Source organism: Bemisia tabaci, chromosome 1 (genome assembly GCF_918797505.1).
Source record: "Bemisia tabaci chromosome 1, PGI_BMITA_v3".
In the NCBI taxonomy this organism is placed as follows: domain Eukaryota; kingdom Metazoa; phylum Arthropoda; class Insecta; order Hemiptera; family Aleyrodidae; genus Bemisia; species Bemisia tabaci.
This window is the reverse complement of record NC_092793.1, coordinates 12,845,957-12,867,767: the sequence shown is the minus strand read 5'-3', so window position 1 is coordinate 12,867,767 and position 21,811 is coordinate 12,845,957. Positions and strand designations below refer to the sequence as shown.

Below are 21,811 nucleotides of genomic sequence, written 5' to 3'. Positions count from 1 at the left end.
TCGAGATGGAGTGCTGTCCACGTCTGAGCTGCATACTCCGCATTCAAAATGATGAGTAATTTCACATTCCAGGTTAAAATAAAGCATTCAACTTTATTTTAAACAAAAGTTTTCGAAAGTCTGAATTTTTTATGTCGAAAAGTTCATTTTCCATGTCAAAGATAGTCTCCATATAAAAATATCCACTGATTGCGGGTTCCACAAAAAGTGATCAAACAGGAGGGAGTATGGTATTTTATGCCACATCCGCTGTGATTGATAATCCCCGACTTTGAATTAATTCCACCGTACCTTGCTTAATATGAATTTATAAGAAGTTTCAATAGTACATAACGTTGAAACAACTCATCAGCTGTGGAACAGAATTGCAATTCCACTTCCAATAAGAACAGGATTTAAATTACAACAGAGGAAAACTTTAAAAAAGTCGAGCTTTCAAGATGAAACAGGTATGAGTTGTGAATTGCACAAAGAAATGATATTGATTTGTTCCTCTTCCAAAAAGTGAAATGAGAACGAAGGTTTTTATAGACTGCAAACAAGACACGTGTTCTGATATAATTTTACCTTCGAATTTTGTCCTGAGAGTTTTGCTTACGCCTGCATTAAAAATTCCTGCCTGGTTAAACGCAAATAGAAGTGGCAAAATATTTTTTGAAATAATTATTAATGCTATCTGAAAACATACACATAACTCTTGTTTTTTAAACCAAAAGGAAAGTTGCGCCAGTTAAGAAAAGTTAATGATCCCAATAAGTTTTTGCAAATTTAATAAATGCGATTTTTTTTCTTCCCAATTACTTTTTCATGTTATTTTAGGTATTCAAAAGAAATCTTTGTTTGTTTTCAAAATCTATTTCCAATCAGCTGAGTGTTCTCGCAAGAAAAAAGCCATGGCTCAAATTTTAATATCGTCGCTCCCCGAACGAAGGGACGGAACTCCATTCCAAGGTTGCAAAATTAACACAAACCCAATTTTTTGGAAAAATGAATCGGTGCAATGTATGTCCAAATTTGTTTCTGATTTGCGCATGAGACCAAAGGAAAAATCAGTAAAGTTTCCAGTTAAAAAAGCCGAAGATTCTCCTTGTAATAATGCGATTTGCGTGGGTAAATTTGGCAACATTGAAATGTAGTTACGTCATTCCGTAGTAGAACGACGATATGACAAGAATTTTCAAACGTATTTTGCCTCTTTCCCACGTTTCTACCGAGGAGGGGCCCGTGAAGCTTCGCAACTCCGTGGAAGATAAATAGAGGGGTCAGAGCAGTAAACAGTTTACACCGCGACGGATTGGGGACTGTAAAAGTCATCGAAATAGTCGATTCCGAGGTGATAACGGCCCGTGAAATAATCCTCGGACAATTATTCTCAATTTCGAATCCATTTCACGAGAGGCTAGCCCCTCACGAAAAGGAACCTCGCTGTTAAACTCACCATAAAAAGAGGGAACCCGAGGGGTGCGGACCTCCGACGGCGAGAGGACGAGGGGAAAATTATTTATTTATCTCCCCCCCTCGCTCCCTTCGACCTCACCCTTTTTGTCACCTTTGCAAGAGCGGAGAAGAGAAACCTTTGCGCGTTTCCTGTCGTGGGGTTTTAGCCGGGAAATCCAGTGCCGCTTTCAGCCGGAAAATAGACATTATTAGATGTGGGCCTCCAGCGGCGAGGCGGAAATGATCGATTTTCGATAATTTCCTATTTGAAACTGTGGTGAAGAATCGATTTTAAGGTGTTCCCTGCGATTATCCTGTTTATCGATACTTTTTCATAGGTTCAAATGGCAGATTAATCGATGTATCGCAAAGCACGCTACTCCACTGTAGGCTTCTTCTCAACCTCGGGCTTGATTTTTTATTGACTGGAGCTGTCGTGTTAGTTTGGTCTAGTCTTGGCTTGAGTGTTTTCTTCGAGTCGTACACTGTCAGACATAGTGTTGTTGCGTCCTCAAATGGAATCCGAGATGGAGCGAAAGTTCAAAGTAGACTCCGCCTCCTAGGCAACTTTGAATAATTTTCAATTTATTTGACTCCGACTTGCTCGGGAACAACTGAACTTGTGATCCTTAATTACTTTCATAGCTTCTTTGTTGAAGTCTTTTGACCCAATCTACGAGTCTACCAATTCAGTTAATGTTTCATAAGGCGACAGAATATGTGTTGAAGAGCAATCTGCTTTGGAAATTTATTAAATTTGACACGGAACCACCTTAACATTTACAAAACACTCTTTATATTTTCCTCTTATTTTCTTTCATCACTTTAAATGAGAATAATCCATGGAGAGTGTGCAAACATTTCAAAATCATGAGTTGAAAAACGACGACTTCCCGAGTTTAAATATTAGAGCCAAACAGAGCGGAGCGGCATGCGGCCGGCGTGCTGCCACCGCGACACGCGCATTGGCGCCTACAAACCTAACAGGGATACTTCACGCATTGCGCAATGCGTGAAGTATCCCTGTTAGGTTTGTAGGCGCCAATGCGCGTGTCACGCTGGTCGCCCTCGCCGCCCGCCGCGGCGCCTCAAACAACTATTTCACAACAGAGGTGCTGCACAGTATCATTCGAAATTGATGGCGCTTCAACATATTAAGAACGACAGACATCCTTTAAGAGTACAAAGCTTTCCTTAATAAATCAAGATGGTACGGTACAAAAAGAGAGGGGTAGTCCAAAAACTTACTAAATCAGAGTGTCTAAAAATTTAATAAATAAAATAAAGGCGACAAAGTTTGGCACGAATGCGCTATTTTTATGCGCCTCGCAACAGGTATGTAAATGAACACCAAAGTTTTGTGTGTAAGTTTCGGGCTAGACATATAGGTTATCGTAGTTCTTAAGTCATAAGAACCAAACTAGCAAACTCTATCCAGATTACCAAAATCGTTTTGACCAATCTTTAAACTCAAATTTTAGACCAAAGACGTCTGTTATCTCAATCCAATTTCGGTTTCTTTCAGCAAAAAAAAAGAAAAAAAAGAGAAAAAAAGAGGAAGATAAAAAGAATAAAAATGCCGTAAAAGGTGTTTCATATAAACCGAAGTTATTTGAAACATGCACTGAATGTGACTGGTGTGCGCTAAAACATAGTTCTATGGTTAGTGTAACTGACCTACCAACGGAAATAAACATATTTACGTCTGCATCACCTAGCAAGTATGCCCAACCCATACGAAGAGACATAAGATGACTAAATCCGGAGTACGGATTCCAAGATTCGAGACACCCAGAATTTCCATGGAAATCAGAGCAATGAGAGGCGGCTACCACGAGGTTAATTGGATTGGAACAAAAGCCTCGATGGAATCGCGAAACCTTTGATGCACTCGGACTGATAATCGGACGCATTTCCATCAAACGGAACTACGTGCAGTATGGCGTGAGCCCTGTTATGCATGTATTCTTATGGGTCTCAGGGCTCATGTCTTAATGCATATAGTTCCGTTTGATAGAAATACGCCCAATCGTCCTTTCATTGAAATACTGACACACAATAATAGACCGGAGAATATGGCTGATAAATTTCATTGAAGATACATTTCATGGATGAGACTTGAAGCATTCTCAGAGAGGAGAACGGTTCCGAGGGAATTTAACCAAATGTTAAAATGGACAATCACCCATGATGATCCTTCTTTTTTTTTGTTTGTGCACCTTTTATCGCTAATTTCATTTAAACTGAATTCTTCGAACGAGGAGGTTTTATTGACAAAAAACCAAGTGCTCGGGCGTTCCGGGAATATTAGCCCTTTCCCTCCCAGCTAGAATTTAAACTCTGTCAATTGATTCTCGCAAACTCAGAGAAGCTGGTGGGGTGCATTCCTGGAAGGGAAAGCGACCCCGAAAGGATGAATTAGTCACAAGAGGAGCATCGAAATGAGGACACTTTTTGTAGGTCACATCCCACGTAAATTACGCTGAGCACATCGAGATGTTTGAGTACAACCTGGAACAAAAAAATTGAGTAAGCGCAGCTCCTAGCCACCATTTCCAAATTCCAAAAAATTGGGCGTTGCCACTACCACTCACAATTAGTCGTCGAGTCGATGGTGATGAGGCCTCGTCCAGAAAAGGTGTAAGAAAGCTTAATTTGGAATGAACTGAACAGTCAAATTTTTGTGGAAACTTTTTCTTGCCGATTTTTCTAAACTTGTCGATGGTTTTTGATGATGCCTTAGAAAAATCGGTAAGAAAAAGTTTCTACAAAAATTTGATAAATATGACCGATAAAGTTAAGAAAATTAGTGATATGAACTGAACAATCTTGAAACTTGTCTCTTGCACGAATGACTTTATCTTTTTCTAGCATTTCATTGGTATTACCATTACTAGGTATTTTGTAGGTATTATGTGGATTGCATTTTGCAAAAAGGAACCACTAGCATCGCAATGATGCTAAGATTGTGCAACTTCATCCTGTGCAATAAAATTGCGGAAATTGTGAAAAACCATGAAATTTATATGGTAATTTTTGTCTCAAATTTACAGTTTTTAGCGAGTAAAATAGAAACTATTAAATGATAATCGGGTCTTTCCTCCAAGACAAAAGAAGTTGCACAATCTTAGCAACATTGCAATGCTAGTGGTTCCTTTTTGCAAAATGCAATCCATGTGGTCTATGGGCTGGGCCCTCAAAGTACATTGTCTCTGCCGGGAAGTTTGCAGGAGACACTTTATGAGGATGAATGGGGCGTATTTTTGCCAAACGGAACTATGTGTATTAAGACATGAGCCCTGAGACCCATAAAGATACACGAAAAACGGGGCTCACGTCATTATGCACATAGTTCCGTTTGGGAGGAATTCGTCCAATGGAGAATCGACAACGCGGCTGCTCGCGAGTATTGGGCGGAGAAGCGGAGCCGGGAAATAAGGGCATATCCTGCGGGCATTCCTTCCGTGGAGAGGTGAGCTTTGCCGGATTAAAAAACCCGCGAGGTTCCTACGGCGAATCGGGGGCGGTTCGGGAGCCGGGCGGCAACCGCGGGCGTAATAGCGTGGGGAATGAGCACGCGTGAAATAAATATGTCGAAGCGGAAGAAGATCTCGAATTGCCGCTCATGCTCCTGCATTATCAACCGTTTTACCGCAACATAAGTTACACTCCGAGACAGCCGCCGAACGGTCCTCGCCTCGCCTCCCGAGCCAGAATCAATAAGGCCCCCGTCGTAAATAGCTTTCGTTTCTTCAAGTGAGAAAAAAATGTCCTACCCCAAGACCCAGAGCTTACGTTTCGCTTCGTCGGTTTCGTCCCCCTCCGCAAAACACTACAAAAATATCCACCGTGCAACGCAAAAACGCCGTAAACGCCATTTTACATTTGGACGTATTTCTACCGAACAGACCTATGTGGAGGTGAGAAATATGGGGTGTGCTCGTAGAAGCTGCATAAGAAGCAATGTAAAAGTGGGCGTGGTTCCTTTTGAAGAATTGGAAAAGCGGGATATTACATTCTATCAAACAGACCTATGTGCTAACTGAATGCGGAACTCATGAGCCGCGGGCATGGCAAGAGAGCCTTGTGGACAGGGCTCATGAGTTAAAGACACGGATCCGCGGCTCGTAGTCTCCATCGTCGCCGCTGACGTCACTGGCGCTTTATTATTCTCATTCACTCTACGGCCAGAAAACTAACGAGCACACCCCATATTTCTCACCTCCACATAGGTCTGTTTGGTAGAAATACGTCCATTTTTGGGAAACAATATATCATACACGGAGAAAAAAATCTCGTGCGTGGGACCCGAAGTTTGGGTCATATGGATCTCTGAAGTTTTCGAATTGAGCATCTGAACACTTTAGGTCCAGCCGTCGAGGTTCGGATCACACATCTGAAACTTCAGTTCTTACATCTGAAGTACTTCAGATGTGAGAACCGAAGTTTTTCGGATTTGAGAACCGAAGTTTTTCGGATGTAAAAACCGAAGTACTTCAGATGTAAGAACTGAAGTTTCAGATTTGTGATCCAAACCTCAGCAGCTGGACCTAAAGTGTTCAGATGCTCAATCCGAAAACTTCAGAGATCCATATGACCTAAACTTCGGGTCCCACGCACGAAGTTTTTTTCTCCGTGTAGCAGAAAAACGTGTGTACCTTGGGACGATATTTTTACAGAATTCTTTTGTAAATACTATTAAAAACTTAACCTGAAAATTTGAGGTGCGTGGGTAAAACGGTTCATATTTTATAAACTGTTAGGTTCCAAAAAACGAGGGAAAATATTGATGGATTTACGGCGTTCTTGCTGAGCAAAGCAGATATGCCTGGAATATTGCTGTTGCCCGAGCGATGGACCGTAGTTACATTTCAACGTTGTGAAATTTCCACACGCAAATTTTTTCATGTAATACTACTATACTTCAAAAGTTGATCTGTTAGCCGATTTTACAAATTTAAGCAATGATTGCGACTCATGCCATGCTTTAATAAAATAATAATCGGCCAATAGCTCAACTTTTGTTTTCATCGTTATGGGTAGCCGAAAACCGAAAGATCTTGCTACTATACTTCTGTATAATAACAATTATATCTTTGGTTTTTTGAGCTTATGGGTTTGAATAATCGCACACCACCAAAAATGGTGGGTTATTCTTTTAGCATTGACTGATGGGAAAACTGTCGAGCGTTATCAACTGAAAATTTCTCAAATTTTCTGCGTACTCAATACAAGAACTGCAACAAAAACAAGCAAATTTCTCTAAAATTCCGGTTTCCCAGGAAGAATTTTTCGCTAGAAAACGCCATTACGAGGAAGGCTCCTTATGAGTGAAAACACACTTGAAAAAAGTCGCTTGCATCTAGAGGTCAGACTCTTCATAACATCGACAAGAAAAAATACTCTTCATTCAATCAGATATTTTTCCTTGAATCAAAGAGACAAGTTTCTTGATTTAAGCGGATTTTCTTTTGATTCGAGCAAAACTCCGATTAAATTAAGAGTATTTTTTCTTGTCAATGTCATTAAGAGTCTGAACTCTAGATCCAAGTGACTTCTTTTTCCATGCACCGGACGGGGGCTCTTTGCAGTGGCGTGCTCTGCGATTTATCGATTGATCCGCCATTGAAATTAATAGAAAAGGATCGATTAATTGCTGTTCGCATGGAACACCTGTATGGTCGATACTTCCCCACAGCTTCAAATGAGAAGATATCGATAATGTGTCGTGGCACCGGCTGTTTGGCGTCTCAATGGAGATGTTGCATATGTGAGGGATTTGCGATTTGACCATTGATTCTTATGTAAAAGTTCGCGAGAAATACGATGGTGCCACTGGTTTTCTCTAAAATCATCCCCCAAGCTCAAAAAAAGCTCTCAAAAGGCTAAAATGGAGGGGATATCCCACCCTACCCTGAGAGTCCACCTCTACATCAAAACAAACTCTCAATGCAAAGATAGGGAGCAAATACATTAGCAGTGATGCCGTGTTTCCAGTTTTGGAGTCCCCAAATAAAGTGGCAACCCTGCTAATGTATTTGCTCCCTATCTTTGCATGGAGAGTTTGTTTTGATGTAGAGGTGGGCTCACAGGGTAGGGTGGGATATCCCCTCCATTTTAGCCTGACTTTGAGAGCTTTTTTTGAGCTTGGGAGATGATTTCAGAGAAAACCAGTGGCAGCATCGTGTTTCTCGCGAAATTTTACGTAAGTGAATTGCATTTTGCAAAAAGGAACCACTAGCATTGCAATGTTGCTAAGATTGTGCAACTTCTTTTGTCTTGGAGGAAAAACCCGATTATCCATTAATTGTTTCTATTTTACTCGCTAAAAACTGTAAATTTAAGACAAAAATTACCATCTAAATTTCATAGTTTTTCACGATTTCCGTAATTTTATTGCAAAAGATGAAGTTGCACAATCTTAGCATCATTGCAATTCTAGTGGTTCCTTTTTGCAAAATGCAATCCAAGTATCAATGGTCAAATCGCAAATCCCTCACACATTCAACATCTCCATTGGGAGGTTGACTGGTGCGGGCATAAGCATAAATCAGAGTGGAGCCTTATCCGGTGCGTGCCCACCTGAGTAATCCTGGCGAAAGCATAATGACGTAATTAATTCGGGCGGGAGAAGGAAGGACGCGGCGCGGCGCGGCGTATCGGGATATATTGTTGCCGGACACAAGAGCAGGTGCGCGCCCCGCGTTATCTGCCCAATTTGCACACCATTAGTCAAAGAGATGCTGGTCATCCCGCTGTCCCGAGGGCTCATCTCGCCCGCGTCCCTCGCCAGCCGCATGATTTAGGCCTCGGTCCGCGCCGCGTCAAAGCTAAATCCCCTGACCTTCTTTCTAAAAAATCCCTGCCGTGTCAGTCCACGTGCCACCGGGAGATTCTCCGTGGAGCGTAAAATTCAAAGTCCATAACGTCGCGATTTAAAATGGGGCGCGTTATGTCCCAGACCGCACTGGAAAGAAAGTATCTCGAATCAAGAGTCTAGACTGTTCAAAAATCTAACAAGAAAAAATCCTCTCGATTCAATCGGATTTTTGCCCGAATCGATAGCCAAGCCTCTTAATTTAAGTGGACTTCTTTTCGATTCAAGCAAATATCCGATCAAATCAAGAATCTTTTTCTTTGCGTACTTTTCAAGAGTTTTGACTCTGGATCCAAGAGACTTTTCTTCCAGTGTGGATCTGTTGCATGGTGGGGATAAAGCCAAATAAATACTCGCTGCATACAAAGATTTGCCCACCTCCGCCCAAAGATTTAGTCGATTTCGGTCGGGTTCGAATCCTGGTGGTGGCGACTTTCCAAGGAACGGACGAGCGGATCTGCGGACAGATACAACTCCGCCTTAATCCCTGAAAATTTGGAAATCTGGAGCACGGATGTGTGCTAACCAAGTGCGGTGGCTGCCTGTCTAGTCACTAAGGCCAAAAAAAAGGGGGAAAGAAAATCACGTCAGTAATATTTGAGAATTATAAATACCGTCTTTCGAACCCAGAAAGTGGAGCGAGGGCCGCATGGTGCTGCCGTCCTTGTGGCGCCACGCGCTGCAAAATGTCAGACCCTTCAAGAACTACACCCACGGTGCAAGCCTTGTCAGAACAATGGACCGTGTTCAGCAGGAAAGATTTAAGCCAAATCAACTATTGCCAAATTTAACGGGGCAATTTAATTTTTCACAAGAGAACGTTTGTTCGGATTCCTTTGAAAATGTTAAGGAATTTGCTTCGCACTATTCAGGAAATTCACTGATATTTGCGCCAAGATCCGCACAACCGCTTTCATGTAAAAAAATAAAATTGCCCGATTAAGTTTGCTTAAATGTGGCTTGGTTCCTTTCTGCTTAACGCGGTCCAATTAGTACTAGGAACTTGATTGCTCGGAGATTAGACAAAATTAAGAATAACCCTGAACATTATTTTTCATCCGTGCATTTTCCTTGGAAACACCGAGCGCTCCCATACTCTAAATTTCTATTCTTTGACGCATTGAGTATTTCGAAGAGGAAACTCGGCAATTCCGCGAGGACGAGAGCGAGACGCAGCGAAAAAAGGCGCTCACGGGGAAAACAATTTAGTGAACTTTGATTCTGCGGCTTGGTTCCCTCTTTGGTTTGGCGTTATCTTCCCCCGTGTAACGGCTTTATCATGTAAGTGGGGTTGCGAGGGGACGTGATCTGAGCTCTCCTCCAGGAATGATGCTCGCATCCCCAACCTCCCCCACTCTGCCCCCAACATCCCCTCACTCCACCCCTTCCTAGTCAGGTATACTGTCACCGGATCAAGCTCATATTCGCGAGATTTTTCGCACCGAGTTATTTGCCAACCCGGAAAAAGGAAACTGTTGACTTCAATTTATTTTTTTCAAACGGGGCGCGTTTTTCCACCCTCTACACTGTCTTATTTCCGAGCCACCCTCGTTACCTGACGATTCTAATACACGGTTCGTCGTCTCCCCGACGAAAGAGCGTAACTCGATTCCAACGTTGCAAAATTAACTCTGACAATTCAATTTTTTTCAAAAATGTGCGTGTGCAATGCCCGTCCAAAATTATTCTGATTTTCACGAGAGAATGCCCATGATTCTCCTAGTAAATTTGAAATTTGTGAGAGGAAATTTGGCACCATTGAAATGTAGTTACGTTCTTTTGTGAGGGAAACGAAAAAGTGCAACACCACAAATGGAACGCGTTTAGCAGAAAAGAACCAAGCCACATCAGCTGTTGCCAAATTTAACTGGGAATTTCAATTTTTTTACAATAGAACGTTTGTGCTGTGTGTTTTTCTTCGAAAATTTTAAGGATTCCCCCTTTTATGCAAAAAATTCACTTTAATGCGCACGACTATTTTCCTGTTAAAAATTCCTCATTTGAATTTGGCAGTAGCTGATGTGGCTTGGTTCCTTTCTCCTTAACACGGTTCAAATATCCCTGATCGTTGGCTGAGGAGCTGATAATGCAAAGGTGTTTGCTCATTTGATCAAGGTAAAGATTCTCACCTTCGAGTAATGACAATGAACTTTTTGGTATTCGGAATTTTATTTATCAAACTTCAGCTTGAATTTTAGAACGAAATTAAAGGAAGAAAAAAAAGAAAATCTAATGAGGATTGAAAGTCAAAGTTATTTAAAGGCTAATAGCTAATAAAGATTTCTATGTATCTTTCTCTCCTTAGGCTAATTTAATATGGAACGCAGCGGCGCCACATAGTTGTTGTTTAGATTATATTCTTTCACCTTTGATATGCTGACCTTTTGTAACAATTGTGTACGTTTGTCAATAAAAACTATTATTATTTAATAAAGATTTCTGATTGCTGGAACTACTTCAGAATCAAACTTCATAGAAAAAACAAGGCAGAAACAAATGACGTATCCCCAATAACCTTACGTCTGCAACGTAATCTTTATCATGCATGAGTCAAAAGCTACGCAATTGCTGACTAACTCCGAAAGCGCCTTCAATTCGGTGCATAGACTAAAAAACATCCGTAACGTTAAAATAGTTGCTCCTCCGCGCCTTACGATTCTTGCTCGACTGATTATGATTAACGAGGAGATTACTGAACCTGCCGAGTCAAATAAATATTCTCCCATGGAGGGACTTTGATTTTTATCGGTAAATAATCATAAAATACACCCAATGAATTATTTCAATGCTTTCAAGTCCATTCGAAGAACTTAATTTTCCCCGCGATTGAAAAAATGGTACTGGATTTCGATCAAGTTCCGCATCACTGTAAAAGCATAAAGCTTCTTTTAAAGATTAAAAAGACACAAATTTGAGATACTGTGTTCAAAGGAATTTGCACGATTTTTCTTCCTCTTTTACTTCACATGAGGTCTCAATTTGGATAATTTTTTTTTTTTTTTTTTTTGGGGGGGGGGGGATTTCTAACCTGTATTTTGTTGTATATTTTTAAAACATTTTATAACTACATAATGTGTTTCACTTTGTTTGATTTCAGTTCCGACAGCGAGCATAATAGGGGGCCCAGATTTATACGTCGATAAAGGGAGCACAATAAATCTGACATGTACAATTAGATACAGCCCAGAACCTCCTCAATACATCCACTGGTACCATCATGATGAGGTAAGGTGTAAGTCCCATGAAGTAAATATTTTTTCTGTAAATTCTAAACATTCCCTCCCTGCTCCCTCCTCGTCTCTCAGCTCCTTTGCGCGACAGCAGCGTCAACCCACCTGTTGTCTCCAGAATTCTTTCGGATATTTTTCGGCCATTTCCGGCTGATAGCGTCACCGTAACATCCTTCCATGGCGTCACAGGCACACTCGATAAGATACTGATTCAAATTTCGATTGATCTTGAATTAGTTTTCAGTAACAGTATTTACCGAACCCTCATATTTCATACATTAAAATTTCCGTTCAATATAAATATGCCCCTGCAGATCTTCTTCTTCTGCTACGAACGACTACGGCATAGCCCTCTTTGTCAGGTCTTTTAGTACCGAGCAAATTAAGTGAGGGGCCTGGAGTACAAGGCGCATAAGTGCAGTTTTTGCTATTTCGAGGAATACGTTTTTGAATTTTCGAAAATACATGGGTCTTTATGGCGGAAAGAAAGTCCAAACTGACTTATTGATGCTGAAAAATTGGAATGTGGGATCGAATTTTTCACAGAACCTGAATTTAGACTGGTTTTCCTTAAAATCATTAATATCTCAATTTTTTCAAAACTGCACTTACGCGCTTTGTCCTCCAAGGCCCCTGCTCGAATCATAAATATTATAAAAAGAAAGCATCGGTAAATTTAAACGACTCGTCAGAGGTCTCAGCAGATACACTCTCTAATTGTTTTTCCGCGTTTTTTTTTTAAATATCCCCTCCCAGGAAGCAGACATTGGACTTCACCAAACTGTAATGCTGTATCTGTGACAGTTTCTGTTTCAAGATAGACCGTCTGTAGGGGATGTGATGGTCTGCTCGGGAGGGCGGTGTCCGATTAATTAATTTCTTTGAAGCTCCTGCGTTAAAAAATGTTTTAGTCGGAGATGTGGCGGCCCTGCCTGCTCTGTGATTACAAGCGCTCACAGTCAAAGAGAACAAGACTGCATGTTCGATCTCTAAGTAATTGGACTCGGGGAGTCGGTGAAATATGTTTTGAGGTATTAAATTGACAAATGCCCCGTCGATAGCCGGTCTCCGGACGCCGTGAGCGCTCGCTTTTATCTTTGTGAAATAATCATGCCCCTCGCCGCGCCGCTTATCTTGGCGTTTTTCAGATGTTCAATCCGGGAGCTCCTCAGGCCACCCAGAGATCCTCTCGCCGTAAAACGACTCAACTCTGCTCCTCCAAAGTTTTTACGTTAATCAGCAAAGCTTTTCATCGCGTCGTGAATGGAGCCTTTTGCGCTGAATCTGTCCGTGCGGAATTGAGAAAAAAATAAGAGGAAAAAATCAATGTTGGGTACATATCCGGCGGAAGCCCTTTAGAATTTCGCGTCAATTGAAAGCTCCTTTCTCTCGGCCGTAATCCAAAGGGATTCCGCGCTGGTTTCTTTGAAGCGGAAAAGGGGACGACTGGAAAAGAGTAATCCTAAGATTAATAAAGACGTCTAAAATATTTCCCGGCTTTAAAAAAAATGTGGGTCAATCTAAGCGAGACCCGGCCCGCAGGGAAAGCCCTCCGCGAGGTCTTCGAAAGTATATTCGGCTTTTAAACCGATCCTGATGAAAAACCGAGCACCCTTGAAATTATCTTCAAATGTTACGATAAAATAAAAGTCCACGAGGAAAAACCCTAGGTTCACAGTGACCCAACATTCAGTTATGGATACTAGAACATAAAAGATGTGCAAACATTTTTGGGACCATCAGCAATTACTCCAAAGGTTAAAATCAAATTTAACATAAAGTGGTATAAAGTTAAAAGTTCAAAGAAGCTATTTTGAGAAGAATCCATTCATCAAGTGTTTACTGGGGTACCTTCATAACCTAGGTCAGTGCTCCATTAGTTGGATCTCATTTTGCAATAAGGAACCACACACACAGCCAGGATTCCTGGCACATTTTAGAAACAACATACATGCCATTGGTTTCCCTGCGCTGATATGTGCTTTTATGGGAGAGCTAGAGATAGTGGTTCCCTATTGCAAAATGAAATCCAGTTTAACTTACACTCGGCTCGCTCATAATTTATGCTAAGGAAAAATGTAAGAACATGCTACAGAAATATTTACAATTATAATTTGAGTTGAGTATTTTGTAAAAAGTGAGTCTTTTGAGTTGGGATGTTAATTATTTATGTTTTCCCGTAAAGTTTCCAGATGTTTTGAATCAAATTGCGAACAAAGTCGTCTGAAAATTTCGAGGGAAAATCTTCAAAATTTTCCCGGTAAATTCGATTTTTATTAAAGGAAACATGGCAACGTCTAAAAGCTCACACGACGTTTTTCCTTAGCACGGCAGCATTATGCGTGGTTTACACTCAGAGACAAGAGACCACTGTCTTCTTCGCAATAAGTAGAGCTTTTACTTTCGGGGACTCAACACTTCCTTATAGACGATTATAAGGGAGCTACAGTCATCATAACTACTTGGTGGATGATGAGCTTCGGGTAACGTCATGAGCCAAACAAGTTTCCCAAAGTCCGGTATGCTTTGGTATGTTTGCAAAACAAAACTCCCAACATATATTTAACCGTCGACCAAGCAGGTTGGTCATCAGTTGAATGCTGAAGTCTCGAAAGTATAAGGTTCCCTCAACAGAGAATTTGTAGGTGTCTGAAATTTGATGAATTTCTAGCGTTTAAGTGGAAACCACTGAGTGAACTGAACACGAGGATACCTTTGGTTTATGAATTGAACAATTATTGGAGAAGATATGACAAAATGATCTAATCTGCTAAAATGCATGTGTGTCAATGGGAAATGCCGCCAGATGACGTCACTAGGCTGTGCATTTTCTTAAGTCTGAATCTATTTTTATACTATTTCCCATAGCAGAAAAACATTCTGAAAAATACTGTGAAATCAGCTCTTTAAGCACCTTCAGCTGAAGCTGTAAAACATTTGCATGGAAATTTTCCATTGCCAAGATACCAGTTGAGGGTCCCTTGTCCATGCTTATAACGCTTTGAACTTGAGGATTGGGACCGTCACAGTTCTACGCGAGCGTGTGCAGCGGCTGGAAGCAAGAACATGGATGTTAGCATGGAAATTTATGTTGGCGGAAAAGTTGGGCCGTTTGTAAAAATGGGCGACAGAACTGCATTTTTAAGTCGCAGCGAGTTCATCGGTAGGAGCTTCCGCGGCAGCGAACGGGCGCGGGTGGGGAGGAGGGGGGGGGACGTTAAACTTTTTTTTCTTCCTATTTTCATCAAATTAATTCACAATATTGCGTAACTTGTTTCCGTTAAATACTTTGCATTCTTAATTAAAATTACATCCACGCGATTCTCCTCCGAGGAATAAACACTTAGCGGGAAAAGTTTCAGGCGAACGGGAAAAAACCGCTTCGCGGAACAATGCAATTTCCCAGTTTTTCATCAATTATCTCCGTTGTTGGCTTGGTTTTTTTCAGCGTCTAGACTCGATGTTGCCCAAGTCAACTACAGCAATCTGAGCTATGTTCAAATATTCTCAAGGTAGCTGTCAAATGTTCCTCTTTTTTGCTCCTCCCTCCTTGCTTTGTGACTCCGGAATGGACCAGCAGACAAATATGCTTTAAATGGAAACATTTCTTTGAAAGTTTCCCCTTTGAAATTTTGCGAAGGAATTACGGGCAAAGTGGAAAGTTTAGAAATTAACTCCCAAGTTACAGTCTACGGTTTATGATGCTTGTCTTGGGTTTTCCCGAGGACGTGGCCTAATTCCGCTGTGCAGACATTCAAAAGGTAGGATCACACCGCATGATCATTAGTTTACTCATGAACAACACACGATTGGGTTGCTTTGATTGTGATCTACAAGAATTTGATTTCAGGGTGGATAGTCCTTAAAAATTTGATCATGCCTCTCCAAGAGTCGTCATCGTTTTTTGTTCTTCTTTTTTTTTTTACATTAAATAATTTTTTGTTCACATGAAGTTTTAAGGAACGCATCATTTATGCCACAGAAGCTTTTATTTGAGTCAAGGAGACCTTGCTTAAAAAAGGGGAAGATAGCTGTAGAGGGGGAAAAATATCAGATAAAGGAATTATCTCTCTAAATCAAATATATTATTTTCCAGAAAAAATACTTGAATTATTCACTTTGAAACCAACCCAAGCTTATTGCGACGTTTCAGTTCTTCTTCTTTTATTTTAATTTTTCTAAAGAAAATTAGACAATGTTTTCGATAGGAACGTTGTACAGAATCATATATTATATTCTTGAAAGAATATTGAGAAATCTATCGCATAATAGTATAATTCAACGTAAGTGTTCATAGTATAGTGGCCACCGTTGTGGTTTTCATTCTTTTAAAACAATTGTTTCCGCGCGGAAAATTGTAAATTTCAGCATTTCGTAATATCTCAACTCGCGTAGACACTTGGCCCGATTTTTTAGTTTTTAAGTTTTATGTGTTAATGTGTTAAACCTGCCCGAAGATGTCCCCCATATGGACGTATTTTTGCCGAACGGAACTATGTGCATTAAGACATGAGCCTTGAGACTCATAAGAATGTATGCATAACAAGGCTAAAGTCATAATGCACATAGTTCCGTTTGGCAGAAATACGTCCATATGGTGACGAAACGTCGCAGTAAAGGAATACTATCGAACACTATTTGGCTGCAAGCTTGAAACAACATATTGAACGTAAGGAGAGCGCTTATGTTTTTTTCCTCTTTGATCGCGTTTGTCGGTATTTACATCAGCGTTTATGTTACTGACCGTTTATTGCTTGATGGTAAATGGACTTGAACCCAAAATTGAATTCAATCTTCATTTGACCGAAAAGGGTGCCTACAAAAAATTAAAATAAGTTGACGCGATTCTAACAGAAATTATCGTGTCTCTGATAAATTCTGCTGAATCTCTAGAGTTACAATTGTTGACGCGATTCTAACAGAGGTCTCTGATAAATTGGTCTACAGAGGCCGTCAGGGGATGATACCATTATTCGACCATGCGGGAGCTTGTGTTGCCTACACTAAAAATTGAAGGCAAACTGACGAGACCTTAAAGTCCTCCTATCTGGTAAAAATTCCTATGAATGTCCCGTGTGAGCATCGTCCGTGTTACGACGATACTCCTATTCGACCACGGGGGCTCGTGTTGCCTACAATATAAATTGCAGGCGAACTAATGTGGGGTTTAAGGTGATTCGATGGACGCCATATTTTGTGTCAGAACGGCATGCGATATATCGCATCAATTGGTTCCATTTTTTCAGCTTCTCGTCATTTTTCTCCAATTTTGAGATCGCAATTCTGTTTTCAGGAGACTTAAGCACTCACTTACCAATTTTATCAAAGAAATTCAACGTAATAAAGGCGTGGTTTTTTTAGAGAGGAAATATCGCATTCGGGTGCAGTTTCGATATCAGTATCGAATGCGATGTTTTCTCTCTGAAAAAACCACGCCTTTATCACGTTGAATTTCTTTGTTAAAATTGGTAAGTGAGTGCTTTAGTCTCCTGACAACAGAATTGCGATCTCAAAGTTGGCGAAAAATGACGAGTAGCTGAAAAAATGGAACAAATTGATGCGATATATCGCATGCCGTTCTGACACAAAATATGGCGTCCATCGAATCACCTTAAGTAACCTCCTTCAGTTTGGTAAGAAGCTGTTTGTTGAGTATTCTGAGTGAGCATGCCATTTTATGACGACGCCACTATGCCGCCGTGCTAAGCAAGAACACTGTAAATCCATCAAGATTTTGCCGCGTTTTTTGGAACTTGACACTTTATAAAATAAAAACGGTTTTATTCGTGCACATCAATTTTTCGGGTTAAGTTCTTGATAGTATTTGCAAAAGAATTCTGTAAAAACATTGTCCTAAGGTACAATTTTCCTAGGATACATTGTTTCCAAAAAAAATTAAAATGGCGTTTGCGGCGTTTTTGCGTTGCACGGCAGTCTGTAGGTTAGGTTATATGAATTGCTCGATTGAAATTTTGACTATGAAACATAAAAATAAATGATTGCTTTATTGAAACCGAGCTGTTTGTCGACTGTTCTGAGCGAGCGTGTTTTTTTCATAACGGTACCGCTTTATAGGCTAGGCCATATAAATTGCTTCGACCAAGCAATTAATTTTCCTCTTAACTGAGTAGAATATACTATTCAACGGAGAACAAATTGTCCGCACCAACAATGAGGTAATACTATGCATAAAATTACATTAGGGGTTTTCAAAATGAATTCCTAATTGGATTACATTTTACAATATGGAATCACTATCTCTGGCTCTTCCATAAAAGCACCTCTCTGCATAGGGAAACCAACGGCCTGTTGTTTCTAAAATGAGCCAGAAATAGTGATTCCGTATTGCAAAATGTGGTCCAATTGAGGCGTTGGGTGCAGAAAGGGCATTTATTGGTTGTGATTTTTCAGAATTTCCAGTGCTAAGTTTTACTCCAAAGAGGAAACTAATCCGAAAATTTTCTGAAATTTTACGTTTTCAGCATTGTAAAATTATCATATAGAATAATCAGGAAAAGTTACGACAAATTACATGCATTTGCTTCAATCGTAATGGATGAAACGTTTCCGGAGATTTTGAGACACTGCAACCAAGAAATGCCCTTTCTACATTCAGCGCTTCAAATAATAGTCGCCAAAAGGGGAGTTATTATCGGAAGTTAAACAATATCATGATTAAACGTTATGGTTACGACTGATCAATAGTTCACTAAGAACCATGCAGTTGGAATTTCATGAAATTAAGGCTCGAATTAATTTCACAAATTGGAAATTTATTAATTATTTTTGGAATGAATTGAACCTTTGGAGATCCGGAAGCGTTTTAATACAAATGGTATTTTTGTTGATGCGGCAGTATTTACTGAGGTGCTATACACGAAGGGGGGTGGGACACAAATAGAAGTTTAGAGAGAAACGCCCCAACCTAAACTCTAAACCAAACGAAAACATTTGTGACGTTTGAATCTTTTAGGCCTCGGGTGAAACATTTCAAAATCTGGAATCACTGTTTGTAGGCATTTCTTGACCTGACGGCATCCTCAAAAGTTTCAGAATATCTCGTGAGATTTCACACGATCGAATTTCATGAAATCGTCCATCTCTGCGAGGAACCCCTCTGAAACGGTAATTCTAACTTTACTTTTTCTCAGTGTGGTGTTTCAAAATTTTGAAGCGAGCAGAACCAGAGAACCTCCCCTCCATCCGGCAGGAGCGCAACGCTGCCGTGCTAAGGAAGAACGCCGTATGAACATTCGAGAGTTGCCACATTTTCTTCGATAAAAAGTTTATTTCGGAGGAAATCGATGAATATTTTCCCCTGAAATTTTCAGGGATTTTGGGAGATATAGCGTGCAAAACTATCGAAGAAATCGAAAGGAAAAGATGCAAAAATTAGAGTCCCTTTATACTGAGAGTCAAGACAATTTGAATCCATTTCTGATTGGTTCCCGTATTTTAGGCCTCCACAGTGTCACAAACGGGAATAAAGATTACATTTTCACCAATTGCAAAGATTATAATCTGGAATGGACCAGGGAATTACGGGTTCGGCAAGGAACAAACGGAATGAGAGGAGGAACGGAGAAAGGCATTTGAGAATGGGCCGATCAAAGATTACGAAAAACGTTCAATTTCTGTAATCTTTATTCCCGTTTGTGACATCCATGAGCCGAATTGTCTTGACTCTCAGTATAAAGGGACTCTAGCAAAAATGTACCAGGAAATTCGTGTTTTATCAACGTAAATTTGACAACGCCTGAAGGTTCATACGGCGTTCTTCCTCGGCACGGCAGGACGGATCTCGCTGATTTTTCGCGTCATCGGTGACACTCGTGACCGCCGTCGTTGGCACGTGAATAATTGACGGACACGAGCGTTGCCGAATCTCACCCGAAAAGCGCGGGCTCCCAGCGGCGGGAACGAGGCCTCAACGCGGAACATGCAACGGTGCCGAGGTCATGTTCGCCGGGAACGTCGTTTGTTTTTCGGGGTCCGTGTTAATTTGATACGGAGCGTTGCCGGATGCCGGGGTTTCGGGGGTGGTCCGGCGTGGGGAGGGGGCGCTGCGGGGGCCAGCCGGCAAGGGCGCCGCGCGCCCGCCCGGAAACGTGACGGGAAACAATTCGAAATTCATCGGGACGCGCCCCGACGCGGGTGTCATTCGCACTCGTCGCCGTCCGCGATGACGAGGCGCTAATGAAATCATGAATCATGCAGTTTTACACCCTGTCGTCCGTGAGCGTCGCCGGGGGTGGCGAGGGCCAGGGGGAGGGGATGACCGCGGCCGGGAGGCTAACGAGCATACGAGTGCTTCGCTTGTCCGCACGTATCTCGGGTTTTCAGTTTTTTTGGACTGTGGGATTTTGGATTTTGGCCGGATGAGACTTTGGGAGAGGGAGGTCGGATCCTGGTCCTTCGACTCTGATTGGTTCCACGGATGAGACTTTGGGAGAGATACACCGCGATCACACGCTGAATGTGGGAGCTGAATGTGGCTTGAATGTGGAAGTCATCGGCCCGATGCCTGAATTTTGCGCGTGACGCGCAAAATTCAGCAACGATTCTCAGCAACCATGGGACCAATTTTGAATTTGTCTGAACTATTCGAGTAGATTTGATGCACATCTGGATGAAAATAACTCGAATTTGCTAAATTTCAGCCGTTGGGCGATGACTGTTGATTTCCACATTCAGCTGCTAAATTCAGCGTCTGATTGCGGCAGAAGACCGGCTTCTGGTCCTTCGTCTTTGATTGGTTCCAAGGATGAGACTTTGGGAGACGGAGGCTGGCTTCTGGTCCTTCGACTCTGATTGGTTCCACGGATGAGACTTTGGGAGAGGAAGACCGGCTTCTGGTCCTTCGTCTTTGATTGGTTCCAAGGATGAGACTTTGGGAGAGAAAGGTCGGATCCTAGTCCTTCGACTCTGATTGGTTCCACGGATGAGACTTCGGGAGACGGAGGCCGGCTTCTGGTCCTTCGTCTCTGATTGGTTCCAAGGATGAGACTTTGGGAGACGGAGGCTGGCTTCTGGTCCTTCGACTCTGATTGGTTCCACGAATGAGACTTTGGAGAAGGAGGCCGGCTTCTGGTCCTTCGTCTCTGATTGGTTCTACAGATGAGACTTTGGAAGAAGAAGGCTGGTTCTCTCTAACTGGCCCCAGAAACAGCCTTTTGAGGCCAATCCTTGTGTACGTAACTTTAAATTTGCGTTTTTTTGACACCCCCACCCGCGGTAACGCTGCGCAAGGCCCTCCTAAAAGTTACGTAACGCTTGTTCGGACCCCCCCCCCCCTCCCGATTTCGAATGGGGGCTGCTAAAATGTCTTCTCTTTATCGCAAGGACCTTTTCCCTTTTAAACACATTTTTCATCTTCGAGATTCTTTAAAACTACTAGGTACGACCGGAGAAAAATTCTACGGAAGCTCGAAAAAAAATCCTTAAACTAGTTACATAACGCTTCGCTCTATATCCATCCCATCACCTGTAATGCCGCGTAACGCTGGCAAGGACCTCCTTCTTCTCAGAGTAATACATAATATGGGCTCGGCCCTTACTGATCACCCTCTATCTCCAAGAATTTTGAAAAATTTCCTTGAAATTATCTAAATCCTCCTAAAACTGACTGAAAAAAGGCAAACTCTAAAATGCAGGAGCGATGACATTCCTAAAGATGCGGCTTAAACGGCGCATTTGCCGTTACTATGAGGCGTCGAAATTGAGAGCAGCTCATTTATCAGAAAATATCTAGGTAATTAAATTGTCTGCAGATAAACATTCAGAACGTACCACCACAGCCGGAGAACTTCATGCCGCCTAGAAACCCCTGTTGCCAAACCATAGCGCTTTTCCCAATCCGAGTGGGCTGAGTAGGAGGGTTTTCACGACGGTTTGGCAGCACCGCTGGAGGAGCTCAGTTCCGGGGTTGCGATCGTAAAACCCACCCGCAGAGGGAGTAATGAGCTCAAATATGCATGACTCCTTGTTTGTATTTTATCTGAACGTTGTTCAAATGAGACGCGCAGGGGGAGAGCACGGGTTATAAAATATCCCAAGTGTTTTCCGAAGATAATCGAAAGCCACGGAGTATTTGTTCAAGGTACGCTGCCAGCGTGCTTCCGTCCCGCGCGAATGTGGGCGAAGGCGCAGTTTCCGGATGGCTTCATTGCCGATTTCACACGGATCCTCGTACCGTTTTTTGTCGATCTCTGCCGTGTTGAGGAAGAACGCCGCACGGGCCTCTAGACGTTGCCGAATCTCCTTCAAT

At 41.8% G+C, this 21,811-nt stretch overlaps 1 protein-coding gene across 4 annotated transcripts in view; it reads left to right on the top strand.

Annotated features, from left to right (window-relative positions):
• LOC109039033 (zwei Ig domain protein zig-8) overlaps positions 1-21,811 on the top strand; it is a 700,227-nt gene that overhangs the window by 658,883 nt on the left and 19,533 nt on the right. For all 4 annotated transcript variants that reach the window (XM_019054363.2, XM_019054378.2, XM_072296408.1 and 1 more), the window contains one exon: positions 11,412-11,539. In XM_019054363.2, the coding sequence (XP_018909908.2) occupies positions 11,412-11,539 (128 nt within the window). The remainder of the gene's footprint in view (positions 1-11,411; positions 11,540-21,811) is intronic.